Consider the following 25514-nt stretch of genomic DNA (forward strand, 5'->3'; position numbering starts at 1 on the left):
CTGGTCAGATGGTGGCGTCATCTGCAAGCTGACATGATAATATCGCTGTCAGCAATAGAGATCCCTTTTTATATAGCTGGATTTAACAACACTTGTAAGAAGTTGGGTTGCAAGCAGGAAGAGGTAAGGCGAAATTCATTACTTCCTTTGCTCCTGTCCCTGCAAGCGTATACTCGTCAGACGTCATGAAACGTCATCAGAAGTGTCCACTTAATTTGAGGGCTGAGGGGATAGGGTGTCTTTTAAGTGTTTGGACTGCATGCAACCTATAGGCTACTCTTCCAGTTAGGCCAATTGAATATGAATCTGATTTAGTCAGTTATTGGACAATAATAAACCATTTTCGAATTTGGATGAAGATGTTAAGCTAGCACATTATTATTGGAGTGGTCAGTAATTGATTTTGAAGCAATTGTTGCACAGCGCTGCGTTGGACGCGCAGGTTTAAGGTGCAATGGATTCCCTGGGGACCAGCCTACTTTCATGCTGGAGAGACCGGCTTGTCAAACCACAGGTTCAGTCGCACATAGGCTGTGGTAAAGCATACACCGGGGCTTAGGCAGCCGCTAAATAGTTATTGAAATGAAACTGAATGACTGAGTTGACAAATATTCCACAATAAATATCAAATAGTATTATTAGGCTATTTCCATAAACTCAGGAGCTATGGATCGACATGGTAAATGGAGTTTCAAACCGAAGAAGATGGAAGTGGAATTGGAGGATGATTTTTATTTTGATTATGATGCGTTAGAAATATCTGATTATCAAGACCCCAATGAACTTTTAGCTGCATTGAAACAAAAAGAGAAAGACGTCATTTTGGCGGCCCAGCTGGGAAATGCATTGCTTTTGGAAAATCGTCAGTTGAAGGACCAGAGCGACAAACTTCATGAACAGTATGCAGACAAACTTGAGGTAAGAGAGAAGTGTCAAAAGAAACCTCTTGTGTTGTACGATATGATGAAGTTTGTGAATGTGTCATATGCTTGCTTGTCTTCATGTAAATGAAAACATGATTCACAAGCGCATCCAATTTGGATCTTGAGAAGTAGGCCTACGCAATGAGTCAATTTGTAAACCATTGTTCAAGATTCTTTCGAAAGAGTTTATAATTTTTTACTTATTTAGGGTAGGCTTTTCTCATTTTCTTTACATTTCTGTGCTGACTAAGCAACAGCAAATGTGTGACAATTAATAACTGAGAGAATTATAACATTATAGTTATGTAGGATACTGGATTCTACTCTGGCATGTTGATAATCATTCCAGACAGAGCAAGTCACAGTATCAACCAATGTTTTGACTATGTTAACAGCCATTGATATACGGTGCATTTAGCTGCACCTGCAATTACATCTGCAAAACGTGTGCACGACCAATACTATTTTATTTTATTTGCTATGTGTTGACATATCAAACAAGGGAAATAACAACAAACAAGTCTTTACATCATGCAAGTCTTTATAATACAATATACTGTATAAATAGTACATTATAAAGCAGCACAATTTCACCCAAAATACCATACTTCAGGTTCACCTTTGATAATATTCACTAAGATATCATAGGTGGATGAATGGATCTAGTATTCTTAGGGGGCTACCGCCATATGATCATGATCTAAGGAGGCTAGCTCTTCCCTCTTCAAAGGAGATGTCATAAGAATGTACTGAGTCTGAGCTTCCTCTGAAAACAAAGACCAATTTTATTACACACAATGCACTCTTTCTCTGCTCTCTGAAAAGCTCTTTTGTGTTTTTGTGATAAGCCTGAGTTCCACGAACCCGCTCCCCTCCCTTTCCCTCACAGGTTTGCCAATTAATATGGACATCTCATTAGAACAGCACAGAGATGTATTCAGTAAATGGCACCCACCATGTGAGGGAAAGTATATACAGTGCCTTCAGAAAATATTCACACCCTTGCCTTTTTCCACATTTTGTTGCATTAGCGCCTGAATTTATAATGGGTTAAATTGATAATTGGGTCACTGGCCTATACACAATACCCCATAATATCAAAGTGGAATTATTTACACATTTAATGAAAAGCTGAAATGTAACTATAATGAGGCAATAAGTATTCAATATCTTTGTTATGGCAAGCCTAAATACTTTAAGTTCAGGAGTAAAAATGTGCTTAACAAGTCACATAATGAATTGCAGGGACTCACTATGTGTGCAATAATAGTGTTTCATTAATAGTGTTTAATGATTTTTGAATGACTACCTCATCTCTGTATCCCACACATACAATTATCTGTAATGTCCCTCAGTCGAGCAGTGAATTTCAAACACAAATTCTACCACAAAGACCAGGGAGGTTTTCCAATGCCTCGCAAAGAAGGGCACCTATTGGTAGATGGGTAATGGAAAAAAGCAGACATTGAATATCCCTTTGAGCATGGTGAAGTTGTTGATTACATTTTGGATGGTGTATCAATACACCCAGTCACTACAAATATACAGGCCTCCTTCCTAACTCAGTTGTTGGAGAGGAAGGAAACCGCTCAGGGATTTCACCATAAGGCCAATGGTGACTTTAAAACAGTTACAGAGTTTAATGGCTCTGATAGGAGAAAACTGAGGATCAACAACATTGTAGTTACTCCACAATACTAACCTAATTGACAGAGTGAACAGAAGGAAACCTGTACAGAATAAAAAATGTCACGTGATCGGGTCTTTCTCACAGGCTACAAGTAAAGGCGCATGTCCTTATCCAATTCCGAGGTGCATACAGTGAGGGGAAAAAAGTATTTGATCCCCTGCTGATTTTGTACGTTTGCCCACTGACAAAGAAATTATCAGTCTATAATTTTAATGGTAGGTTTATTTGAACAGTGAGAGACAGAATAACAACAAAAATATCCAGAAAAATGCATGTCAAAAATGTTATAAATTGATTTGCATTTTAATGAGGGAAATAAGTATTTGACCCCTTCTCAATCAAAAAGATTTCTGGCTCCCAGGTGTCTTTCATACAGGTAACGAACGGAGACTAGGAGCACACTCTTTAAGGGAGTGCTCCTAATCTCAGTTTCTTACCTGTATAAAAGATACCTGTCCACAGAAGCAATCAATCAATCAGATTCCAAACTCTCCACCATGGCCAAGACCAAAGAGCTCTCCAAGGATGTCAGGGACAAGATTGTAGACCTACACAAGGCTGGAATGGGCTACAAGACCATTGCCAAGCAGCTTGGTGAGAAGGTGACAACAGTTTCTGTGATTATTCGCAAATGGAAGAAACACAAAAGAACTGTCAATCTCCCTCAGCCTGGGGCTCCATGCAAGATCTCACCTCGTGGAGTTGCAATGATCATGAGAACGGTGAGGAATCAGCCCAGAACTACACAGGAGGATCTTGTCAATGATCTCAAGGCAGCTGGGACCATAGTCATCAAGAAAACAATTGGTAACACACTATGCCGTGAAGGACTGAAATCCTGCAGCGCCCGCAAGGTCCCCCTGCTCAAGAAAGCACATATACATGCCCGTCTGAAGTTTGCCAATGAACATCTGAATGATTCAGAGGACAACTGGGTGAACGTGTTGTGGTCAGATGAGACCAAAATGGAGTTCTTTGGCATCAACCCAACTTGCCGTGTTTGGAGGAGGAGGAATGCTGCCTATGACCCCAAGAAACCATCCCCACCGTCAAACATGGAGGTGGAAACATTATGCTTTGGGGGTGTTTTTCTGCTAAAGGGACAGGACAACTTCACCGCATCAAAGGGACGATGGACGGGGCCATGTACCGTCAAATCTTGGGTGAAAACCTCCTTCCCTCAGCCAGGGTATTGAAAATGGGTCGTGGATGGGTATTCCAGCATGACAATGACCCAAAACACACGGCCAAGGCAACAAAGGAGTGGCTCAAGAAGAAGCACATTAAGGTCCTGGAGTGGCCTAGCCAGTCTCCAGACCTTAATCCCATAGAAAATCTGTGGAGGGAGCTGAAGGTTCGAGTTGCCAAACGTCAGCCTCGAAACCTTAATGACTTGAAGAAGATCTGCAAAGAGGAGTGGGACAAAATCCCTCCTGAGATGTGTGCAAACCTGGTGGCCAACTACAAGAAACGTCTGACCTCTGTGATTGCCAACAAGGGTTTTGCCACCAAGTACTAAGTCATGTTTTGCAGAGGGGTCAAATACTTATTTCCCTCATTAAAATGCAAATCAATTCATAACATTTTTGACATGCGTTTTTCTGGATTTTTTTGTTGGTATTCTGTCTCTCACTGTTCAAATAAACCTACCATTAAAATTATAGACTGATCATTTCTTTGTCAGTGGGCAAACGTACAAAATCAGCAGGGGATCAAATACTTTTTTCCCTCACTGTATTGAAGATATTGGAAGAACTGTCCACATTTACTTTTCGTCAGCCAACAAGATGAGTCGGCCTAACGAACAGCAAAAGCACTAGCCTATGTCAATCTACTATTCCCCCATAGTACAAAGGTCGACCTATTCTGTGCAATAAATAAATATTTCAAACATAGTCTGGGACAGTTGTACAACCAGTAGCATCAAAAAAACTTTTTTACTCAATGTGGCTGATGCAACAGATCATAACGTTTAGCTTAAAATGTTGATAAACTATTAGGCCATTTCATCACATTATAAGCACAGCAATGCACACATGGTAGTAGGCTATAAGCGCGAATGTTCCATTATCAGAGAACACCATTATAAAAAGTGACCACAAATGCAATTATGCATCTAATGCTTTTATTATAAAGGTGCATTTTTATGGTGAAAATGATCTTCACCAAACTTGAAACTCACACGCTGCTTATGTATGCCAGTTAGATCTACACCCCTTGTAAAGTGGATTAATGTGCTTAATTTTAAGAAGTTATTTGGTCACTTTAGTTGTGATACAAACCTTATTGAATCATATAGGCCTATGGGATTGGCTACATGAGGTGTGCAACTGTGATTCGATAAAGGCATTGTTTCTTATGCTGGGCATCATTCACAAGCAACAATATATAATTCACAAGTGATAGGCTAATATTGTCACCTATCAGACTTTTCTTGATTTAATCTTGTCTGTATATACACTACCATTCAAAAGTTTGGGGTCACTTAGAAATGTCCTTGTTTTTGAAAGAAAAGCACATTTTTTTGTCCATTAAAATAACATCGAATTGATCAGAAATACAGTGTAGACATTGTTAATGTTGTAAATGACTATTGTAGCTGGAAACGGCAGATTTTCTTATGGAATATCTACATGGGCATACAGAGGCCCATTATCAGCAACCATCACTCCTGTGTTCCAATGGCACGTTGTGTTAGCTAATCCAAGTTTATAATTCTAAAAGGCTAATTGATCATTAGAAAACCCAATTATGTTAGCACAGCTGAAAACTGTTGTTCTAATTAAAGAAGCAATAAAACTGGCCTCTTTTAGACTAGTTGATTATCTGGAGCATCAGCATTTGTGGGTTTGATTACAGGCTTAAAATGTCCAGAAACAAAGAACTTTCTTCTGAAACTTGTCAGTCTATTCTTGTTCTGAGAAATGAAGGCTATTCTATGCGAGAAATTGCCAAGAAACTGAAGATCTCGTACAACGCTGTGTACTACTCCCTTCACAGAACAGCGCAAACTGGCCCTAACCAGAATAGAAAGAGGAGTGTGAGGCCCCGGTGCACAACTGAGCAAGAGGACAAGTACATTAGAGTGTCTAGTTTGAGAAACAGATGCCTCACAAGTCCTCAACTGGCAGCTTCATTAAGTAGTACCCGCAAAACACCAGTCTCAACATCAACAGTGAAGAGACGACTCATGGATGCTGGCCTTCTAAGCAGAGTTCCTCTGTCCAGTACATGTGTTCTTTTGCCTATCTTAATCTTTTCTTTTTATTTGCCAGTCTGAGGTATGGCTTTTTCTTTGCAACTCTGCCTAGAAGGCCAGCATATATATCTCAATTTTGTATATCTCAATTGTCAGTAGAACCCACGTTTGCTTTAGCAGGTCAGCCATATCAGCTATGTTTTTTTTAAAGGCAGTAAATGAGGCTGAATGAACTGTTTCTCTGCCAGACAAGGCTCTGCTGATAGCCAGGTGCAACAGTGGTAAGGTATTAGGACTGCTGTTGGGACAGCTTTATGTAGGCCCTAACAGTTTGTGGGCACCGTTTGTCACCGATGTAGTGCAGTTAATGCATTGCTTAGTGTTGTGTAGTGGCTTTGCTGGCATGTATCTAAAAACATTTGGGGGGAGTTTGCCCCACCAAGATTTACATGCTAAAATCGCCACTATGTGAGGGTGTTTATCTTTAAGCTCTGAGGGATGGCACATGCAGCATCTGCAGTTCGTATCCCTTTCACTCTCACAAGGTCTGAATATGTAGCAAAAACATTAAGCATAAGATGCCCAGTCTGTATCTGGAGAGGATTCACATACCCATCTATAAGTATCCCTGGCTTGCTCAGTGTAGAATATTGGCCACAAAAAGAAGAGCCATATAAGTATGTTAGACCATTACTCTCGTCTTTAGGAATATTTCCCCAGATCAGCATTGAAATTAACTGGCCATCATGAAGTAATGTAGTTGTGGTTATCACCCAATCTCTCAGATTTACACTTTCTCTTACTGCTACGCTGTATGGAATTGCATAAGCTTCCCAGAGAGGGCTGTAGCTCTTCTACATGTAGATCCAATAAGTGTCTGTAGCAGCCAGGGACGAATCCACATTAGGAGACAGATGTTTCAGAGACAGTTTTACTGCTGTCTGTGTGGATGGATAGATTTAATGTAGGGCTGTCTAGGCCTCGGTGGTGCAAGAACATGGATATTGATATAAGCCAGTTGCCAAGCCGTTTTATTGGTGTACTATTATGAAATAATGATAGTTTCTATTACCTTACATGAAGTATAATACAGGCTTGTGGTTATGTCATAGTCTAATTTAACATGTCTGGACTTTGATGCTATGCGCTCTATAGAGTTTATAGATACAATAAAAAGATAACAGGGGTGTATTAGAATAGCAGACAGGTGATGCATACTTGGCATTTCACCAATCTTCAATAATTACACAGTAACAACACAGTAACAGCTACTGCACAAATACTCTTAGATTTTCTAATTTATTCATTTCTTGGATTAAAATGATCGAGTCGTGGTATCAGTCTCCTAATCACAGACCAAAGAGACCCCCATTGGCACGCATTCATTGTGCCCATCTGTTATGTGTTGCCCACAGGAGCTGGAGCAGGGCAGGCACGATCTTCAGGTGAAGCTGGAGGGGTGCCAGTCTGGGTGGGTGAGCCAGGTTGGGGACCTGGAGAAAGACGTGAGGGATCTGAGTGGCCAGGTGGACAGGCTGACCCAGGCCCTGACCGACGCAGACCGGGACAAGACCAGGGCCCAGGAGGAACATGCAGAACACACCCAGTGCCTCAGAGAACAGCTCAGCACAGTGAGTACATACCACCCCTTCACACCTGGGCCATGTTCATTAAACACCAAATGGAAGAAAACAGACTGAAACTACATTTATTTTATTCACTAGCAATAAACCCGGCAATGAAGGCTAATGTTTTGACGCTAGCCTTTTTAGGAATGCTGTACATAAGACCCTTTTTTTTTATTTAATTTTGACCATATAAAGTGACACATGAAAATATTTCTCTATTAAGGCAGAAGTAAAGAAAAGCTAGCCATTGTAACCTAACCACTCAAGCTATGCCTGGGGTTAGAGCCAACATCAGATAAGATGGGGTGTTACCCAATCTACCTACTGAAAATAAATGTAATGTACAAAGACCAACGCTGTATAAAACAAGGCCACAGATATTAGGTAATACATAATAATAGTAGCTAGTAAGTAATACACAGACAGTACATATAAGCATTAATATGTAGATACAAATCGAGATTAACCAGAGATTAAGAGAACCCACCTCAGCAGTTCAGGATCAGTTCAGGATCAGGTGATAGGTCAGGTTGTTATTACATTAATAAGTCATTAAGGTAGTTTGCCTAAAGGCAAAACATCCAGCTGGGAGGCTATAGGAATGGACGCCAACATTTTGTAAAGAAGAATATGGAGTAGGAACTGAAATAATTTGTTTCAAGACTCAATAAGTCTTCAGAGCAGGGAGACATCAGTGGAAGGTTGAAAAAGACTCATATCTGGAATTGGTCTTTGAATTGTATCAATCATCACTGGAATAAGTCGGTGAGTTAATTATATACTGAGCCATGTGGCTATGACATGTAGAAAACCCCTAGACCACATGATGGGAAAACCACAGCTGTCAGTGTCTGTACTCAGTCTGCAGTCATGTCCATGCTTCAATGTGACTCATGTTTACTTTATTATAACTATATCCACAATGATACTTAATATTAACACTACGACACCTGTTTGTAATGGTGAGGTCCTGGGTTATCCCTATAAATGCTGTACCTAAGACTGGAAGCTTGCCGTTGCGATTAACAAGGTATTTTATAGTCTCTTATCAGTTTTGTAGGTACAGTTGAGCTTATTGGCTAAAGTAACAGTCTCTTGTGTACTAGGCTAGCAACCTTGAGTGGGCCGCTAGACTAGTGCTCTGCAAACTTACAAGAAGGGTGTTGTTTTGTATTGCCGAATGTTATGATCGTGACGTAAACTTACAGTTAATGAAACGCATGACTAAACACCTGGCTGTAGTAAGCATGGAAGTTGAATATCTAACTCCAGTCCAGTGCACAGACATAAGGCAATGGAAAAAAGCACAACCTCGTTTTGACTCCTCAGTAGTCTTCAGTTCAGATAGAGGAACCATAATTGTCACTCCACCCTGTGTAGAGGAAATCTCTTCTATTTATCACTCACAGTCCCCCAAAACGGGCAGGAAAAGGTCTATTTACAGGAGCTATCTCTCAATCTGAGTTCTGGAGGAGGAGGAAGTGGAGAGAAGTGGGTTCTTTCTGCTGGCTGGCTTCCACCGTGGGTGACTCTGAGTTCTCTGGAAATGTAAACGTAAAAGAACAGCTAGAGAGTAGTACTTCAGACGCTGTTCTTGCGGAGAGGAAAGGTTTGAAGAGTGTTTCTCTCGGTCTGGTCGCTGACATCTTCTTACCGGACGCGGTAGTGAACGGTGGTGTTGGTGGTACCCCTCTTTCCAGGTGTGCAGCACTGCCTGGCATGGTGAGTGTGTGTGTGAGAGAGAGTGGGGGGGGGGGGTGTATATAACGATACAATCAGTGTACCTAAAAAGAGATATCGATAGAGTCTGTGTACGGCAGTGTCTGGGTGGGACTGTATGTTTGGTTGAAGTGGTTCTATAGTACCAGGTTCTGATGGGCCTAACTGTAGTGTGTGAGCTTAGCAGACCATGACAGTATTCTGGGGGAGAGAGGTTACCAGACAGTCAGCCTAGGAGTGTGAGCGCTCCAATATATCACCTTGACCTATGGTCACACAGCCAGGAAAACAGATATCCATTTCAGCTAATACATACACTATATATACAAAAGTATGTGGACACTCCTTCAAATTAGTGGATTCGGCTATTTCATCCACACCTGTTTCTGACAGGTGTATAAAATTGAGCACACAGCCATGCAATATCCATAGACAAACATTGGCAACAGAATGGCCTTACTGAAGAGCTCAGTGACTTTCAACATGGCACCGTCGTAGGGTGCCTACCTTTCCAACAAGTCGGTTCATCAAATTGAATCTGGGTTTGGCAGATGCCAGGAGAATGCTACCTGCCCCCAATGCATAGTGCCAACTGTAAAGTTTGGTGGAAAAGGAATAATGGTCTGGGGCTGTTTTTCATGGTTCGGGCTAGGCCCCTTAGTTCCAGTGAAGGGATATTTTAACGCTACAGCATACAATGACATTCTAGACGATTCTGTGCTTCCAACTTTGTGGCAACAGTTCAGGGAAGGCCCTTTCCTGTTTCAGCATGACAATGCCCCATACACAAAGTGAGGTCCGTACAGAAATGGTTTGTCGAGATCGGTGTGGAAGAACTTGATTGGCCTGCACAGAACCCTTACCTCAACTCCATTGAACACCGTTGAGATGAATTGGAACGCTGACTGCGAGTCAGGCCTAATCGCCCAACATCAGTGCCCTAGCTCACTAATGCTCTTGTGGCTGAATGGAAGCAAGTCCCTGCAGCAATGTATGGAAGCAAGCCCCTGGAGCAATGTTCCAACATCTAGTGCAAAGCCTTCCCAGAAGAGTGGAGGGGGGACCAACTCCATATTAATGCCCATTTTTGGAATGAGAAGTAAGACAACCAGGTGTCCACATACTTTTGGACATGTAGTGTATTTCTAGAGACCACTAGAAATGCTTACTGTTGCTGTTCACCTCGGTTGTGAAGGAAGTGTGAAAACTATGTTGATCTTCGCCAGTCAGAGACTGGTTCGTTATCAGGTTTTGCTGTATCTATGAATGTTATTCAAACAGTTGAGTGTGAGAGGAGTATTTTGACAATCTATGACTCTCTGGCAGTGTCATTGTTATTGTTTGATTCTCTATCCCATCAGCAGTTTTCAACTTGAACATGCAGATGATAGAAAAGTATTGATGGATCTTGGTTCACTGTTCCATAGAATGCCTAATCATTATTCCTCTGTGAACAATGCTTCACCCAGAGTCTAGCATTCACTTCTGTTAGTTCTAGTGTACTTCATACAGATTTTCTGTGGAAGCTCAAGTCAAACACTTGCATTGAAATAACATGATGTAGACATATTTTTAGTGAAGGGATGTGTTACTCTAAAGGGAGAACGGTTACAGTTTCATAAGCTGGAATTGAGAACAACTCTTGGTTGATTAAACGTGTAGCCTATCTCTCTGTTTGGTAGTACCTTTTCAGAAATGACATTATTGTCCAATCTTATTGTCCAATTATTGTTCAATACAGGAAAAGGCCTCCAAGGAAGTCATTTATTTTTCCAACATAAGGAAAGAAACCAGTGCACATGTCTCAAACAAGGAGGTGAAAAAAATTGATTTTCATCACTAGTGTGATGAATCATGCCATTCTACAGGTGAAAAATACATTCAACCACTAAGGGTTTAGCTAAGGTTTTCAACTTTAGATTTAGACACCAACCAACGTGATGATTTCCATGGTGATGACACCTGTTATATCCCTCACTCCTGATTTTATGTTTATGTAGAATTAGACACCCTTGTTTGACCTTTGACTCAGACAGCCTCACACCACTTAGAGAGGGAAGCGCTAGGAAGATCCATCATTGGAGAAGATGTAAATCTATCACTCTTTCCAATGAGGGGGTTCATCACATGATGTTTGTGCTACTGCTATCTATGACCCATCCCAGGGGAATGCTATACTTTGTCCCACCACTCTGAGAAGACCCTTGGGTTCTACTACTGCAGTAGGAGTCAGCTGCTATGTGCATCACAGTTTAGTGTTGGAGCTCGGGGGTGGGGGGTTGTTGTATTTGATTTTGTGTCCCTAACAAGTGGAGTGTCTCTGTGGATTCCTAATGGTCCGCTCGCGCCATTTTCCATATTAGCGCCAAGATAAGCCATGGACGGGACTCTGGGGCAGATTGACGCAAACGTGCATCCCTGCCACTCCCCCTACAGTGTGTGGCTACATGCCCTCTGTTTTTGTTTCTGTCAATGCTCATTCAACTACCCCAGCCTCCATGCACCCCCCCCAGTAACATCCCCAATGTTCTGTGTCTAACGTGGCATGGGGATGTCACTGCCAAGACCAAGATTCTCCAGTTGCGCCATCTGCTGTGGCCCTTTCATCCTGTATTGTGTGTGCGTCTGTGTGTGTGATGGGAGCTGACATGGGCCCACCATACTGCTGAGTCAGGGGGACCAGGGGTGTGTGTGTGTTTGGAGGTAGGGGTTAGGGGGCCAAAGAACTGGCACAGTGCCAATACATTCCTGTCTCTCTCACTTTTGTATTTGGAAATGTTTTTGTTTTGTTCCAATGAGTTCTACATTGGAACCTATGGCATATAACCTTTTTAGTAAGGGAAAAACTTTCCTCAAAAGTTTCGGTATACTCTTAGAAAAAAGGGATCCGAAAGGGTTCTTCGGCTGTCCCCATAGGCGAACCCTTTTTTGGTTTCAGGTAGAGCTCTTTTGGATTCCTGTAGAATCCTCTGTGTAAAGGGTTCTACCTGGAACCAAAAAGGTTTCTTCAAAGGGTTATCCTATGGGGACAGCCAAAGACCCTAACCGTAACACTTTTAGGTTCTAGATAACACTTTTTTATCCTAAGAGTTTAGGCATATGTCAATAATTGCTTACTGTGCCATCTTGTAGTTAATGGAACAACGGTCCCACAGAGAGAAGTTTTGAGTTGTTTTGTTATGACGAAAACATAAGCACATGTGCTGGAGGCAAGAACCATTCCTCTGACTAGTATGTGATCTTAGTTTTCCATTTACAGCATAGCTCACAGCAACCAATAATACAGATTCACTTATTTAATATCTATGATTTTATATTACACTTCCTCATATCTATTTTAGATATTTATCTCTGGATTTAATATCTAGTAACTTTGTCTCAGGTATTTTCGTCTCCTGAACCGGGTGCCTTTTTCTCTGGTCTGCCCTGTTTCTCTATGTACATCTAATACCTCTCTCCTGTCTGTGTTGCGGTCTAGGTGATGGAGGTGGAGAGGGCGATGACCAGTGAGCTGCAGACCCTGAAACAGGAGCTTCAACAGAAAGGCCACCACAACAGACCACAGGAGGAGGAGCTGCTTAGTGCCATGAGGGAGCAGGTAGGCTATGCACACACACACAGTTTTGTATTGCTATCCTTGTGGGGACCAAATAATTTATTCCCATCCAAAATCCTATTTTCTCTAACCCTTAACCCTAACCTTAACTCTTAACCTAACCTTAACCCTAAGCCTAACCTTAACCCCAAACCCTAAAACTATACCTAACCCCTAACCCTAACCTTAATTCTAATCCTATTTGTAAACCTAACCCTTAAACCTAATCTGTAAGCCTAAAATAGTGTTTCTCCTCTTGGCGACTGGCAACATGTTTTACTAACCTTGTAAGGACTGATACCCACAAGGATTGTTAAACAAACACACAGAAACACACACACACACACTTTCTCACTCCCTGTGTGTGTCCAGGTGGTGCGTCTGTCCCAGAAGGAGCAGGTTCTAGAGGAGCAGCTGGAGAGTGTGTGTCAGGAGAACGCAGACTTACGCGACAGACTGGCCTCCCTACACACACGCTTAGCTCTACAGGACCAACACAACCAGCAGCAGAGCCAACAGGTAAACATACACAATTTTTACTTTTGTTATCTTTCTCCTTGTTTACTCATTAATATCACGTCAATAGTGCAAAGTCCCAAGTGACCCTGGGATACACTGTGGTAATTGGGGTTTAATAGCAGCGTAATTTCCACTTGCTTTTTTAGCCCATAGATTGTTGTATTTTGTATTGTTATATTTTGTTGTCACTCAAATATCACATGAATACGCATAAGAGATATCAAAATGTATAGAATTGCAAGAAAATTTGCTTTAAAACTGCAACATTTTCTTTGCACCCCATGACAAAATAAACTTTAAACCTGCAAAATTCTCTCCACTGACAAGAGGGGTGTGAACAGTTTGTGTCATGAACAGTGCTTTTGCCCATAGAAAGAGACGTGGTGCATGCGTGCGGAATAGAAAGTTTGGGAACCCCTGATCTATGGAAGGTTTTGCTTTAAAATAGACTCATCCCTCCCATTGTCACGTCATTTCAACTTGTAAGGCTGGATTCCACACATGTGGAGTTTCTGCACCAGGCTGGAATCTGGCATGTTAGGATTTCACAGTGGTTGAATGGCAGTTTACATTTTTGACATAGCTTTTCCAATAGCACTGTATGTTGATATAGTTAACATATTGTGTAATATGTGATTTATGGATGACATTGGCATGTTATGTATACTTGTGTGTCTCTAGAGCTAGATCTGCTTGCGTGTGTGTCCCTCTCTCTGTATGTAGCTGGCGGAGGCATGGCAGGAGGCTGCGGCGGCGAGGGGGCGTTCCCAGCAGCTTCAGGTCCAGGTGGAGGAGCTGCAGGAGGAGGTCTACCTGCAGGACAGGAGTAACCATGGAAACACATCCCTACTGTCTGAGCTGGAGACCAGTCTAGACACCATGGGCCTGGGCAATGACAGAGAACAGGTAACACTATAGAAATTAGAAGACATGGGACCTGGGACATAAGAGACAGGGAATCCAGGACAAAGGCAAGGGTTAGCACACTTATCCTGGGTTAATACCGTTGGTGCATACATAGTCTTAGTACATACATCATGGTCAGAGTTAGTGGCCAAGATTGTTATGATCTCTATCTTTATACTCTTAGAAAAAAAGGTGCTATCTAGAACCTTAAAAGAGTTCTTCAGAAATAAGAGACAAAAGGTTATCGCACATATCCTGGGTTAATACCCTTGGTACATACATAGTCTTAGTACATACAGTACCAGTCAAAAGTTTGAACACACCTACTCATTCCAGGGTTTTTCTTTATTTTTACTATTTTTCTACATTGTAGAATAATGGTGAAGATATCAAAACTATTAAATAACACATATGGCATCATGTAGTAACAAAAAAAGTGTTAAACAAATCAAAATAGATTTTATATTTGAGATTCTTCAAAGTAGCCACCCTTCGCCTTGGTGACAGCTTTGCACACTCTTGGCATTCTCTCCACCAGCTTCATGAGGTAGTCACCTGGAATGCATTTCAATTAACAGGTGTGCTTTGTTAAAAGTTAATTTGTGTAATTTCTTTCCTTCTTAATGCGTTTGAGCCAATCAGTTGTGTTGTGACAAGGTAAAGGTGATATACAGAAGATAGCCCTATTTGGTAAAAGTCCAAGTCCATATTATGGCAAAAACCATCATGCGCTATGATGAAACTGGCTCTCATGAGGACCGCCACAGGAAAGGAAGACCCAGAGTTACCTCCGCTGCAGAGGATACGTTCATTAGAGTTAACTGCACCTTAGATTGCAGCCCAGATAAAGGCTTCACAGAGTTCAAGTAACAGACACATCTCAACATCAACTGTTCAGAGGAGACTGCGTGAATCAGGCCTTCATGGTTGAATTGCTGCAAAGAAACCACTACTAAAGGACACCAATAATAAGAAGAAACTTGCTTGGGGCAAAAAACCTGAGTAAAGGACATTAGGCCGGTGGAAATCTGTCCTTTGGTCTGATGAGTCCAAATTTGAGATTTTTGGTTCCAACCGCTGTGTCTTTGAGACACAGCGTAGGTGAACGGATGATCTCTGTATGTGTGGTTCCCAACATGAAGCATGGAGGTGGTGTGGGGGTGCTTTGCTGGTAACACTGTCAGTGATTTATTTAAAATTCAAGGCACACTTAACCAGCATGGCTACCACAGCATTCTGCAGCGATACACCATCCCATCTCGTTTGCACTTAGTGGGACTATCATTTGTTTGTTTTTCCAGGCTGTGTAAGGGCTATTTGACCAAGGAGAGTGATGGAGTGCTGCATCAGATGACCTTGCCTCCCCAATCACCTGACCTTAACCCAATTGAGATGGTTTGGGATGAGTTGGATTGCAGAGTGAAGAAAAAGCAGCCAACAAGTGCTCAGCATATGTGGGAACTCCTTCAAGACAGTTGGAAAAGCATTCCGCATGAAGCTGTTTGAGAGAATGCCAAGAGTGTGCAAAGCTGTCATCAAGGCAAAGGGTGACTACTTTGAAGAATCTCAAATATAATATATATTTGATTTGTTTAACACTTTTTTTTGGTCACTACGTGATTCCATATGTGTTATTTCATAGTTTTGATGTCTTCACTATTATTCTGCAATGTAGAAAATAGTAAAAATAAAGAAAAACCCTTGAATAGGTGTGTCCACACTTTTGACTGGTACTGTATATCAGGTAGAACCCTTATGGTTCCAGGTAGAACACTTTTAGGTTCCATATAGAACCCTTTTTTTAAAGAGAATATAACGTATGAGGTGTTAGAAAGATACAGAGAGATACACAACCATGCAATCAAAGTCCACTGCCTGTATGTAATAGAAATTTCCAGGTGAACAAAAAGGAGAGCAGTCTTTTCTGGTTTATTGCAACAGGGAGACACCACCCAGCACAGAAGCAGAAAAAATAACTGGCCTCTTGGAGACAGGCCCTTTATATCCTAATCACACAGCACCAAATGTTCTGTATACATTAGCCTTGTAGGAAGTTAAAGCAAAAAGGCAGTGACTTTGTCAGCTTCTACAGAATCACATAGTGTCTATAGAATGTCATCAATACAATAAAACCGTGAATAATCAGTTTGTCCTCTGCCCTCCAGTCTGGCGTCAATCACTATCTACAGATATGAGAATAATCCATAACATTCAGCATCAAGTCTAGTGACATCAACCTGCACCTTGAGTGTCAGAAATTGAACACTGGAAATGATGTGTATTACAGAAACTCCAAATATGTTAAACATGGTGCTTAAATATTCCCATGACACTGTAATGGAAGAATGATACATAGCAACAGAACGTTCTAGGTATGTTATTGGTGATGGTACTTCTGTAAAGGAACACTTCTTAACTTGTGTGTCCTGACTTCAAAGAGAAAGAAACAACAAGGGGAACATTCTTTTTTGAGAGCTTTGCCATTAGCTACTGAGGTGTGAATGCATTACAGCTCCTACAATTTGTAGAAAACAGTGATAATGAATGCTTGAAACCAAGCATAAAAGGTGAGAAAGAAAGATAAATATTTTGACTGTCTGATTCTGTCATTATTTTGCTTTGTTTTCTTCCATACCTGGAAACTGATCTTTTAGTGCACCCATGAGTCATTCGCTAGCCTACATTTTCTGCTTGGTTGAATCACCTAACCTAGATGGATCTTTCTACCTCTAAATGTCAGAGAGCACACACATTCAGTCAGGTTTTGTGTTAAAGTGGTTATACCTATGGAAGTCTCAAAGAAAAAAACAGTGATCTTTGACTCTTAAAAGCTCTAGGGAAAGACTTAAGGTAGTGAGATGAGGTATTTAACTCAATCATTGAGAGATATATATACAGTGGGGAGAACAAGTATTTGATACACTGCCGATTTTGCAGGTTTTCCTACTTACAAAGCATGTAGAGGTCTGTAATTTTTATCATAGGTACACTTCAACTGTGAGAGACGGAATCTAAAACAAAAATCCAGAAAATCACATTGTATGATTTTTAAATAATTAATTTGCATTTTATTGCATGACATAAGTATTTGATCACCTACCAACCAGTAAGAATTCCGGCTCTCACAGACCTGTTAGTTTTTCTTTAAGAAGCCCTCCTGTTCTCCACTCATTACCTGTATTAACTGCACCTGTTTGAACTCGTTACCTGTATAAAAGACACCTGTCCACACACTCAATCAAACAGATTCCAACCTCTCCACAATGGCCAAGACCAGAGAGCTGTGTAAGGACATCAGGGATAAAATTGTAGACCTGCACAAGGCTGGGATGGGCTACAGGACAATAGGCAAGCAGCTTGGTGAGAAGGAAACAACTGTTGGCGCAATTATTAGAAAATGGAAGAAGTTCAAGATGACGGTCAATCACCCTCGGTCTGGGGCTCCATGCAAGATTTCACCTCGTGGGGCATCAATGATCATGAGGAAGGTGAGGGATCAGCCCAGAACTACACGGCAGGACCTGGTCAATGACCTGAAGAGAGCTGGGACCACAGTCTCAAAGAAAACCATTAGTAACACACTACGCCGTCATGGATTAAAATCCTGCAGCGCACGCAAGGTCCCCCTGCTTAAGCCAGTGCATGTCCAGGCCTGTCTGAAGTTTGCCAATGACCATCTGGATGATCCAGAGGAGGAATGGGAGAAGGTCATGTGGTCTGATGAGACAAAAATAGAGCTTTTTGGTCTAACTCCACTCACCGTGTTTGGAGGAAGAAGAAGTATGAGTACAACCCCAAGAACACCATCCCAACCGTGAAGCATGGAGGTGGAAACATCATTCTTTGGGGATGCTTTTCTGCAAAGGGGACAGGACGACTGCACCGTATTGAGGGGAGGATGGATTTGGCCATGTATCGCGAGATCTTGGCCAACAACCTCCTTCCCTCAGTAAGAGCATTGAAGATGGGTCGTGGCTGGGTCTTCCAGCATGACAACGACACGAAGCACACAGCCATGGCAACTAAGGAGTGGCTCCGTAAGAAGCATCTCAAGGTCCTGGAGTGGCCTAGCCAGTCTCCAGACCTGAACCCAATAGAAAATCTTTGGAGGGAGCTGAACGTCCGTATTGCCCAGCGACAGCCCCGAAACCTGAAGGATCTGGAGAAGATCTGTAGGGAGGAGTGGGCCAAAATCCCTGCTGCAGTGTGTGCAAACCTAGTCAAGAACTACAGGAAACGTATGATCTCTGTAATTGCAAACAAAGGTTTCTGTACCAAATATTAAGTTCTGCTTTTCTGATGTATCAAATACTTATGTCATGCAATAAAATGCAAATTAATTACTTAAAAATCATACAATGTGATTTTCTGGATTTTTGTTTTAGATTCCGTCTCTCATAGTTGAAGTGTACCTATGATAAAAATTACAGACCTCTACATGCTTTGTAAGTAGGAAAACCTGCAAAATCGGCAGTGTATCAAATACTTGTTCTCCCCACTGTAAATAACGAACACAGCACTCTACAAAGTTCCTTCCTCTGATGTCATCTAGGCCTAGGAAGTGTCAAGTTCAAGAAAATGGGATCACCAACTTTTTAATAACGTTACCCCACTTATTGTTATTTTACCTTTCCTCCTCAGTAATGAGTTTGATACTTTTGAAACCTGAGGAAACGAGTAGTCATAATGTAGACTGAGCAAAATGCAATTCCGCTGAGCTACACATTCACACATTGTAGTGTTAAAATAACACAGAACTCATTGACCTAACACACCATAGTCGCACCATAGTGTTATTAGTGTTAGTCTTTCCAATTAGTTTTTTACCACAGTGCTACTGCTTGTTATATGTGGCTGAATTTAGGCCGGTTTACCTGTGTTCAAATGTTTTTGTTATAAACACTATCCAATACAATTTGATTTAATCTCATATCTCTCTCTTTCTCTGTTCTTTCTGTTCTCTCTCCAATAGATGACCCAGGAGGTTCTGTCTATCCTGGAGCTGCTGCGACCCCTGATCCAGGTAGTGAAGACTCCAGAGAGATCAGAGTTTACAGGTCAGGAGGAAGGAGACCTGCAGGCCATGCTGCTCCAGTTACATGGTGTGGCTCAGAAACTGGCCAACCACACCCATATCCCTCAGGTGAGGAGTCATCCTGGAAACCAAGCCGCTAACTAACTCTAACAATAGGCCAGTGATGTGCAGACAGGGTAGGCAAGGTAGCTTTTTTAATCAAATAAATAAAGCTGTTGTCAAAAGGTTTTCATGCTTAAAATCCCAAAATGTGCTAAAACTGCATTACAAGCTCTTGTCGATCTGTGCCTACCATCCCCATCCATTCAAATCCATACATTTTTCCATGAGGCAGAGAGAACTTTACAATTTAAAAGCTTAAATTACAGTGCATTTATGGGGGGGGATACAATAAGTGTTGAAAAATGTATTTGGGTGGAAGGCTGCTACTGCGACCATAACAACCTAAACAATACCCTCATTAAACACGAAAAATCAGCATTGCACACCCAACACTAGATCACCCTCAAAAAATTGGGGGACACACGAATCGATATGCCGTTAAATGAGCAGCAAAAACAACAAGTCACCATGCACAATGCTAAGGTAAAGGAAAACCGTGAGATTTTGAAGGGCCTTACTAGGGGGGGGGGGGGGGGAATTGTTAGCGTTTCAGGGAAGCCTTATGATGAGAGTACAAGCTAATGTAATTGTGGAAACTATGTATAGTTATTGTGAACCTTTGTTGAAAAAGACGAAAGGTTAACTACAGTGGGTATTATAAGTATTCACCCCCTTGGATTGTTTCACATTTTGCTGCATAACAAAGTGGGATTGAAATAGATTTAATTGTGATTTTGTTGTTGTTGATCTACACAAAATTATCCATATGGATGGATCAACAACAATTGTAGTGACTCTACAATAATGACCTAAATGACAGCGTGAAAAGAAGAATACAAATGTACAGAATACAAATATTCAACAACAAAAAATGCATCCTGTATGCAACAAGGCACTAAAGTAATACTGAAGAACAAAAAAACGGCAAAGGAATACACTTTCTGGCCTAAATGCAAAGCCTTTATTCAATTCCCCCATAGAATTAATATACTGTATGCTCTGTTGGGAGAAAGAAAGAAAAAACAGTCTACCTTACCTGTAAGGTGCTATTGTGCTTGTCATACAATACCTTGTACCGGTATAAGTACAGATGACTTTAGAGTTATGTCAGTGCTGTGGTTTTTGGTTTGGATCTCTGTTGAGGCGTTGTTGTTAGAAGCCTGTGGCGGGGATCTGGGAGAGGACAGGTTGGTAATGTTGAATGCTTCATAGATCACAGCAGGCACAGTCTATTATTCCCACTGGGAAACCCACCTTCCCGGGAAAGTGTCTGTCATAAACAATGCAGTGTCTCCCCTAGTTTTAGTGCCTACACTGGTCATAGAGAGAAAAAGGGAAACTAGACTGGTGAAATCATGATGTTATCAGACAAAACAGGAATTTAACCAAAGGATGAAACGAGAAGCACTAACAGAAGATGAAAATGAACATCGTCTACCGGAGAACCGACCTGAATATTCGATGGACAACGGGTAAAGGAGCAAGGTCAACACTGATACATAGATAATAGATAAATTACCTTCCACCTTGTGTGCTGGGCTGAGCTGAATGTAAGAGGCCTCATTGTTCAGTTACCTGAGTCCTCAGTACAGTGTCCGGGGTTCCCACATGAATTGCCGGCCCTGACAACAAAGGCTGGATTCATCCCCTAGGAGACAGAGACATTAACACAGAGATCAGGTGTCAGTCAGTCAGGAGATTTAGATTTAGACACAATAAAAGGAGTTTCTGTGTTGCTGGCCTATCTATGTGGGGCTTTAGGGGCTGGGGACTGGGCTGGAGAGAGAGTGAGGGGTTTTTCAGTACAGTGGTAGTCAGGTTACAGCTCTGAATTTCCAGTAAATACCATGAGCTACTGTTTTAAAACACAACACCCACCGGTCCTGTGTGTTCACTCATAGAGTAGCAGGTCAATAGAACACTCCAGGCTAGAAACAATACCCTCTAATGTAATTTTAACCTAATTTGACAGTGTACATAACTAAGCACCACAGACACTGAATAGTCAGCTTTAGTCGTGGTTACGTTGGCTCATCTTAGTGTGTGGGGTTTGTGCGCTACCTTGTGGTCATGTTGGTTATGAGTTCGTTATACAGCAGAAGTTGAACCTAATACATTGGCGTTGCTAATATTGGACTCAGACCATGGTTTCAGTTCACTATATTCTCTCTTGTCCTCTCCCCTCTTTTAGATCTCCCAGCTGCAGGAAGAGAATGCTGAGCTGAGGCTGAGGCTCGGAAACAGACAGGATGAGGAAGAGGTGGCCCAACAGGCCATCAGAGACAGAGATGAAGCCATAGCTAAGTAAGTGGTTTTGCCTTTATCATTTAGTTATTTTCTGCCTTTATCGTTTAATAATTTTCACTCTTTGTAATTTCCTTCAATGTTATTTTCAAACAGCATTTAGCATTCATAAAGTGACATGTTCCATTTATATATAGTTCATGCCATTTTATGTGTACTGTAAATGTAACATATGTTCCTGTGCTGGGTTGTCGTTGGAAGATTGCCATGGACTTTCCACATTGGTTTGCTATGAATCTATGATCATGTCACTGTGACTTAAAATGTGTTTGTCCCCCTGTTTCATCATGTCAGGAAGAACCTGATGGAGGCGGAGCTGATGGGGAGTAAGAACGACATGATGTGTCTGAACAACCAGCTGCTGGAGGCTATCCAACGCAAGCTGGAGCTGTCTCAGGAACTAGAGGCCTGGCAGGTGGGTCTCCACGGTCTCTCTGTCTGTCTCTGTTTCTATCACCCCCCTTCTCTCTCTGTCTGTCTTTTGCTCTCTTTCTGTCTCTGTGTCTCACTTTATCTATCTCTATTTCTCTCCCTTCCTCTGCCCCTCTTTCACACTCCAGTAACATATTAGGGCACTTTCATAAGCTCTGAGTAAATATTAACATTGGTTTAATTAAGCCTATTGTCTTTAGTGCACCTCCAATAGTGAAAATGTAATCCTTGGTCACAGAGTCAGAATTCTAGTATTACATAGAGACTGCTCTTTAGCTGTAGTGTCCCCACTGGGGTTAGGGACACGGCAACCTTTAAACAGCCCTCTAAGTTTGGACTGAAGGGATCTGAACAGATTGACAGGTGGCCAAGGCTAGAATAATCTTTCTGCTACTCTAGTCTACTGCTGAGTCATGGTGCTAGTGCGAGGCCATCTGCTGGGTGACTACCTCCCTCTAGTGGTCATATGAAGACATGGCAACATTCACTGTAACTGACCAGTTCAATAGAGATGATTTGAAACTTTCCTACAATTTCAACATCATGGTATTTGAACTGTAATTAAGCTCTTTAAGTGTATTTAAGCTCTTGTTATATCCAGCTCTTGCATTTAAAATGTATGTGAAGTCTAAAGCTCATTATCAACAGAGGTGTAATGTTTTTATTTATTTTCTTCAGGATGATATTCAGATCATCATCAACCAGCAGCTGAGGACCCAGCAGCAGTCGGAGCAGGTCCAAAGGAAACCTGCCTCCAACCCCATGTCCTTCTGGAGGAGACCCAACACAGCTTCCTCCACCAGGCCCCGCCGGCCCTCCTTCCCTGCCTCCTGGACCTCTGAGGCTGGGCAAGAGAAGCCCCAGTCCCCCTGGAGAGACTGGCTCCGACCGGGCAAGGTGGCACAGCCTGGCAAATAGTGAGCTGGTATGTCTGTTGCCTCACTGTGGAGGACTGGCACATAGCACAGAACTGTCTTGACCAGCTGCCCGTTGAAGAAGTCGAGTCGTCAAGGCAGGAACAAGCTGGTGGAACACTACTGAGTGGAACTATCAGTCTTGGTAGATAGAGTACCAAGCAGAACAGGACAGGCCGAACACTCAGTTATGTAGGAGACTTCAGTAGAGTATTAGAATTCAAGACCATGGTGTGTTGGAGACAAGGACCAGATAAGAGCCCTGATGGACAAAGAGCTATCAATAAGTAGAGAGTAGTTTCCCCACTGTCACTGAGAAGAACCTAAGCACATAAAAAGCATGTTAGAGCGGTTAAAGACTAGCATGGTAACTACTAGCATGGCCAGGGAGTCACACACTATTATGGTGAGAGTCACGACAAGGAAAGATGGTTATAAGTTGTGCCTTCTTCTGCCTTATAATTATGTTTTTTGTTGTGAAGTCGTTGATGCCTGAGATTGTGAATGTATGTGTGAATGTCAATGTTTGTAAGAATACTGACAGTATTTGCTCAGACTATTTATTTCATCCAACCTTTATTTAGGCAATGTACAGACAGACTGGAGGGAAATGAGTTGATAGATTGACTGGACTCTGACAATAAGACATAATGAAGTTAGTATTCACCTATAATCATGTTGTAAATATTGAGCTATTTAGAAACCCAGTAAGATGATATCAGAACTAAGTGGTATTCCACTCACTACAGTCTGTTCAAAAGATGTAACAATATTACATGTTGCCTGCTGTCTATGCAAAATGGTTTCCATTATGTATCCAGAGAAAACAGCCTTTAGTAGAAAATAACCAAATATACAATAGGTGCTAATAAATAAACCCATGATATACAGTATTTCATGGGTTCTCATGTGAAATGTTATGTGAACTAGATACAATATGATTTATGTTCAAAATGCATTTCATGCATTGTATTCTTACCTTATGGGTCTTTTTGCCACATAACTGAAGGGGACATTTTGGGGGAAGGGTGCAATATAGATAAACTCTAACTAGGATGGCCATATAAGGTCATACTTATTTTGTTCACAGTGCCAGAACAATCTTATTTAATTTTTTTTGAATCTAATGGACAGAATGCTGTTCATATGTTGTCAACACATGACGTAAGTTCTGTTCTGTTGTTTATCGACATTTGCTATTTGTTTATTTACATTTAGGTTTTAATTGACAAAATCAGTATGTCCTCAGACTATTTGATTTAGTGAAAAACAGAACAATGCTGATTGAATGACTGAAAACATCTAGTACTTGCAACTCTTATTGCAGAAGAAATAATGCAAACATTTTGATTCATATTACTAATTGTTGTAATATATGAATATGATCAAAGTGCATGATGTTGTGTATCATGATGTATGTAGTTTATGTATTCTATATGTAGATGGCATTTATGTATTAGTGAACTCAATGTCCTTTACACTGAAAATAAAGTCATTTTTCATACTTGATATGCTATGGCCTTTGATTAATAGTTCACTAGGACTGCATAACATACTGTTGCCTGCAGCACTAGTTCTCAATCCTGGTCCTGGGGACCCGAAGGGCTGCACATTTTTGTTTTTGCCCTTGCACTACACAGCTGATTCAAATGATCAACTCATTTTATTTTATTTTTATTTCACCTTTATTTAACCAGGTAGGCAAATTGAGAACACGTTCTCATTTACAATTGCGACCTGGCCAAGATAAAGCAAAGCAGTTCGACACATACAACAACATATAGTTACACATGGAGTAAAACAAACATACAGTCAATAATACAGTGAAAAATAAGTCTATATACAATGTGAGCAAGTGAGGTGAGATAAGGGAGGTGAAGGCAAACAAAATATATAAAATATATATATAAATAAAAATATAAAAAAGGCCATGGTGGCGAAGTAAATACAATATAGCAAGTAAAAAAAAACACTGGAATGGTTGGTTTGCAGTGGAAGAAAGTGTAAAGTAGAGATAGAAATAATGGGGTGCAAAGGAGCAAAATAAATAAATAAATACAGTAGGTAGGTAAAGAGGTAGTTGTTTGGGCTAAATTATAGATGGGCTATGTACAGGTGCAGTAATCTATGAGCTGCTCTGACAGCTGGTGCTTAAAGCTAGTGAGGGAGACAAGTGTTTCCAGTTTCAGAGATTTTTGTATGAGGCTTTGATCATGAGGCTTTGATGATTTGAATCAGGTTGGTAGTGCTAGAGCAAAAATAAAAATGTGCAACCCTTTGGGTCCCCAGGACCAGGAAAGAGAACCACTAGCCTACAGGATACAGCTGTTTATCCACATAGAAGCAGGAATGCTGCGCAGAAGAAATATCAGCCCACGGAGAGAAGCACAAGATTGAACTTCACTCAACTTTCTAGAGCAGTGGTCACCAACCGGTCGATCGCGATCAACTGGTCGATCTCCAAGGCATTCCTAGTTGATCGCCAAACATTTCTGTAAAAAACCCAACTAAACTCAGCAAAAAAAGAAACATCCCTTTTTCAGGACCC

At 41.3% G+C, this 25514-nt stretch overlaps 1 protein-coding gene across 1 annotated transcript; it reads left to right on the forward strand.

Moving 5' to 3' along the window:
• The first annotated feature begins 444 nt into the window (after positions 1-444).
• Positions 445-24475, forward strand: LOC139548001 (BICD family-like cargo adapter 1). Its single transcript, XM_071357289.1, has 9 exons — positions 445-918; positions 7228-7443; positions 12638-12757; positions 13127-13273; positions 13997-14179; positions 19152-19322; positions 21508-21620; positions 21915-22035; positions 22731-24475. Exons 1-9 carry the CDS (start codon positions 667-669, stop codon positions 22968-22970), a joined length of 1563 nt encoding a protein of 520 aa, XP_071213390.1. The 5' UTR covers positions 445-666; the 3' UTR covers positions 22971-24475.
• The last annotated feature ends 1039 nt before the right edge of the window (positions 24476-25514 follow it).

The sequence above is a fragment of the Salvelinus alpinus genome, chromosome 21 (assembly GCF_045679555.1).
Source record: "Salvelinus alpinus chromosome 21, SLU_Salpinus.1, whole genome shotgun sequence".
NCBI lineage: Eukaryota > Metazoa > Chordata > Actinopteri > Salmoniformes > Salmonidae > Salvelinus > Salvelinus alpinus.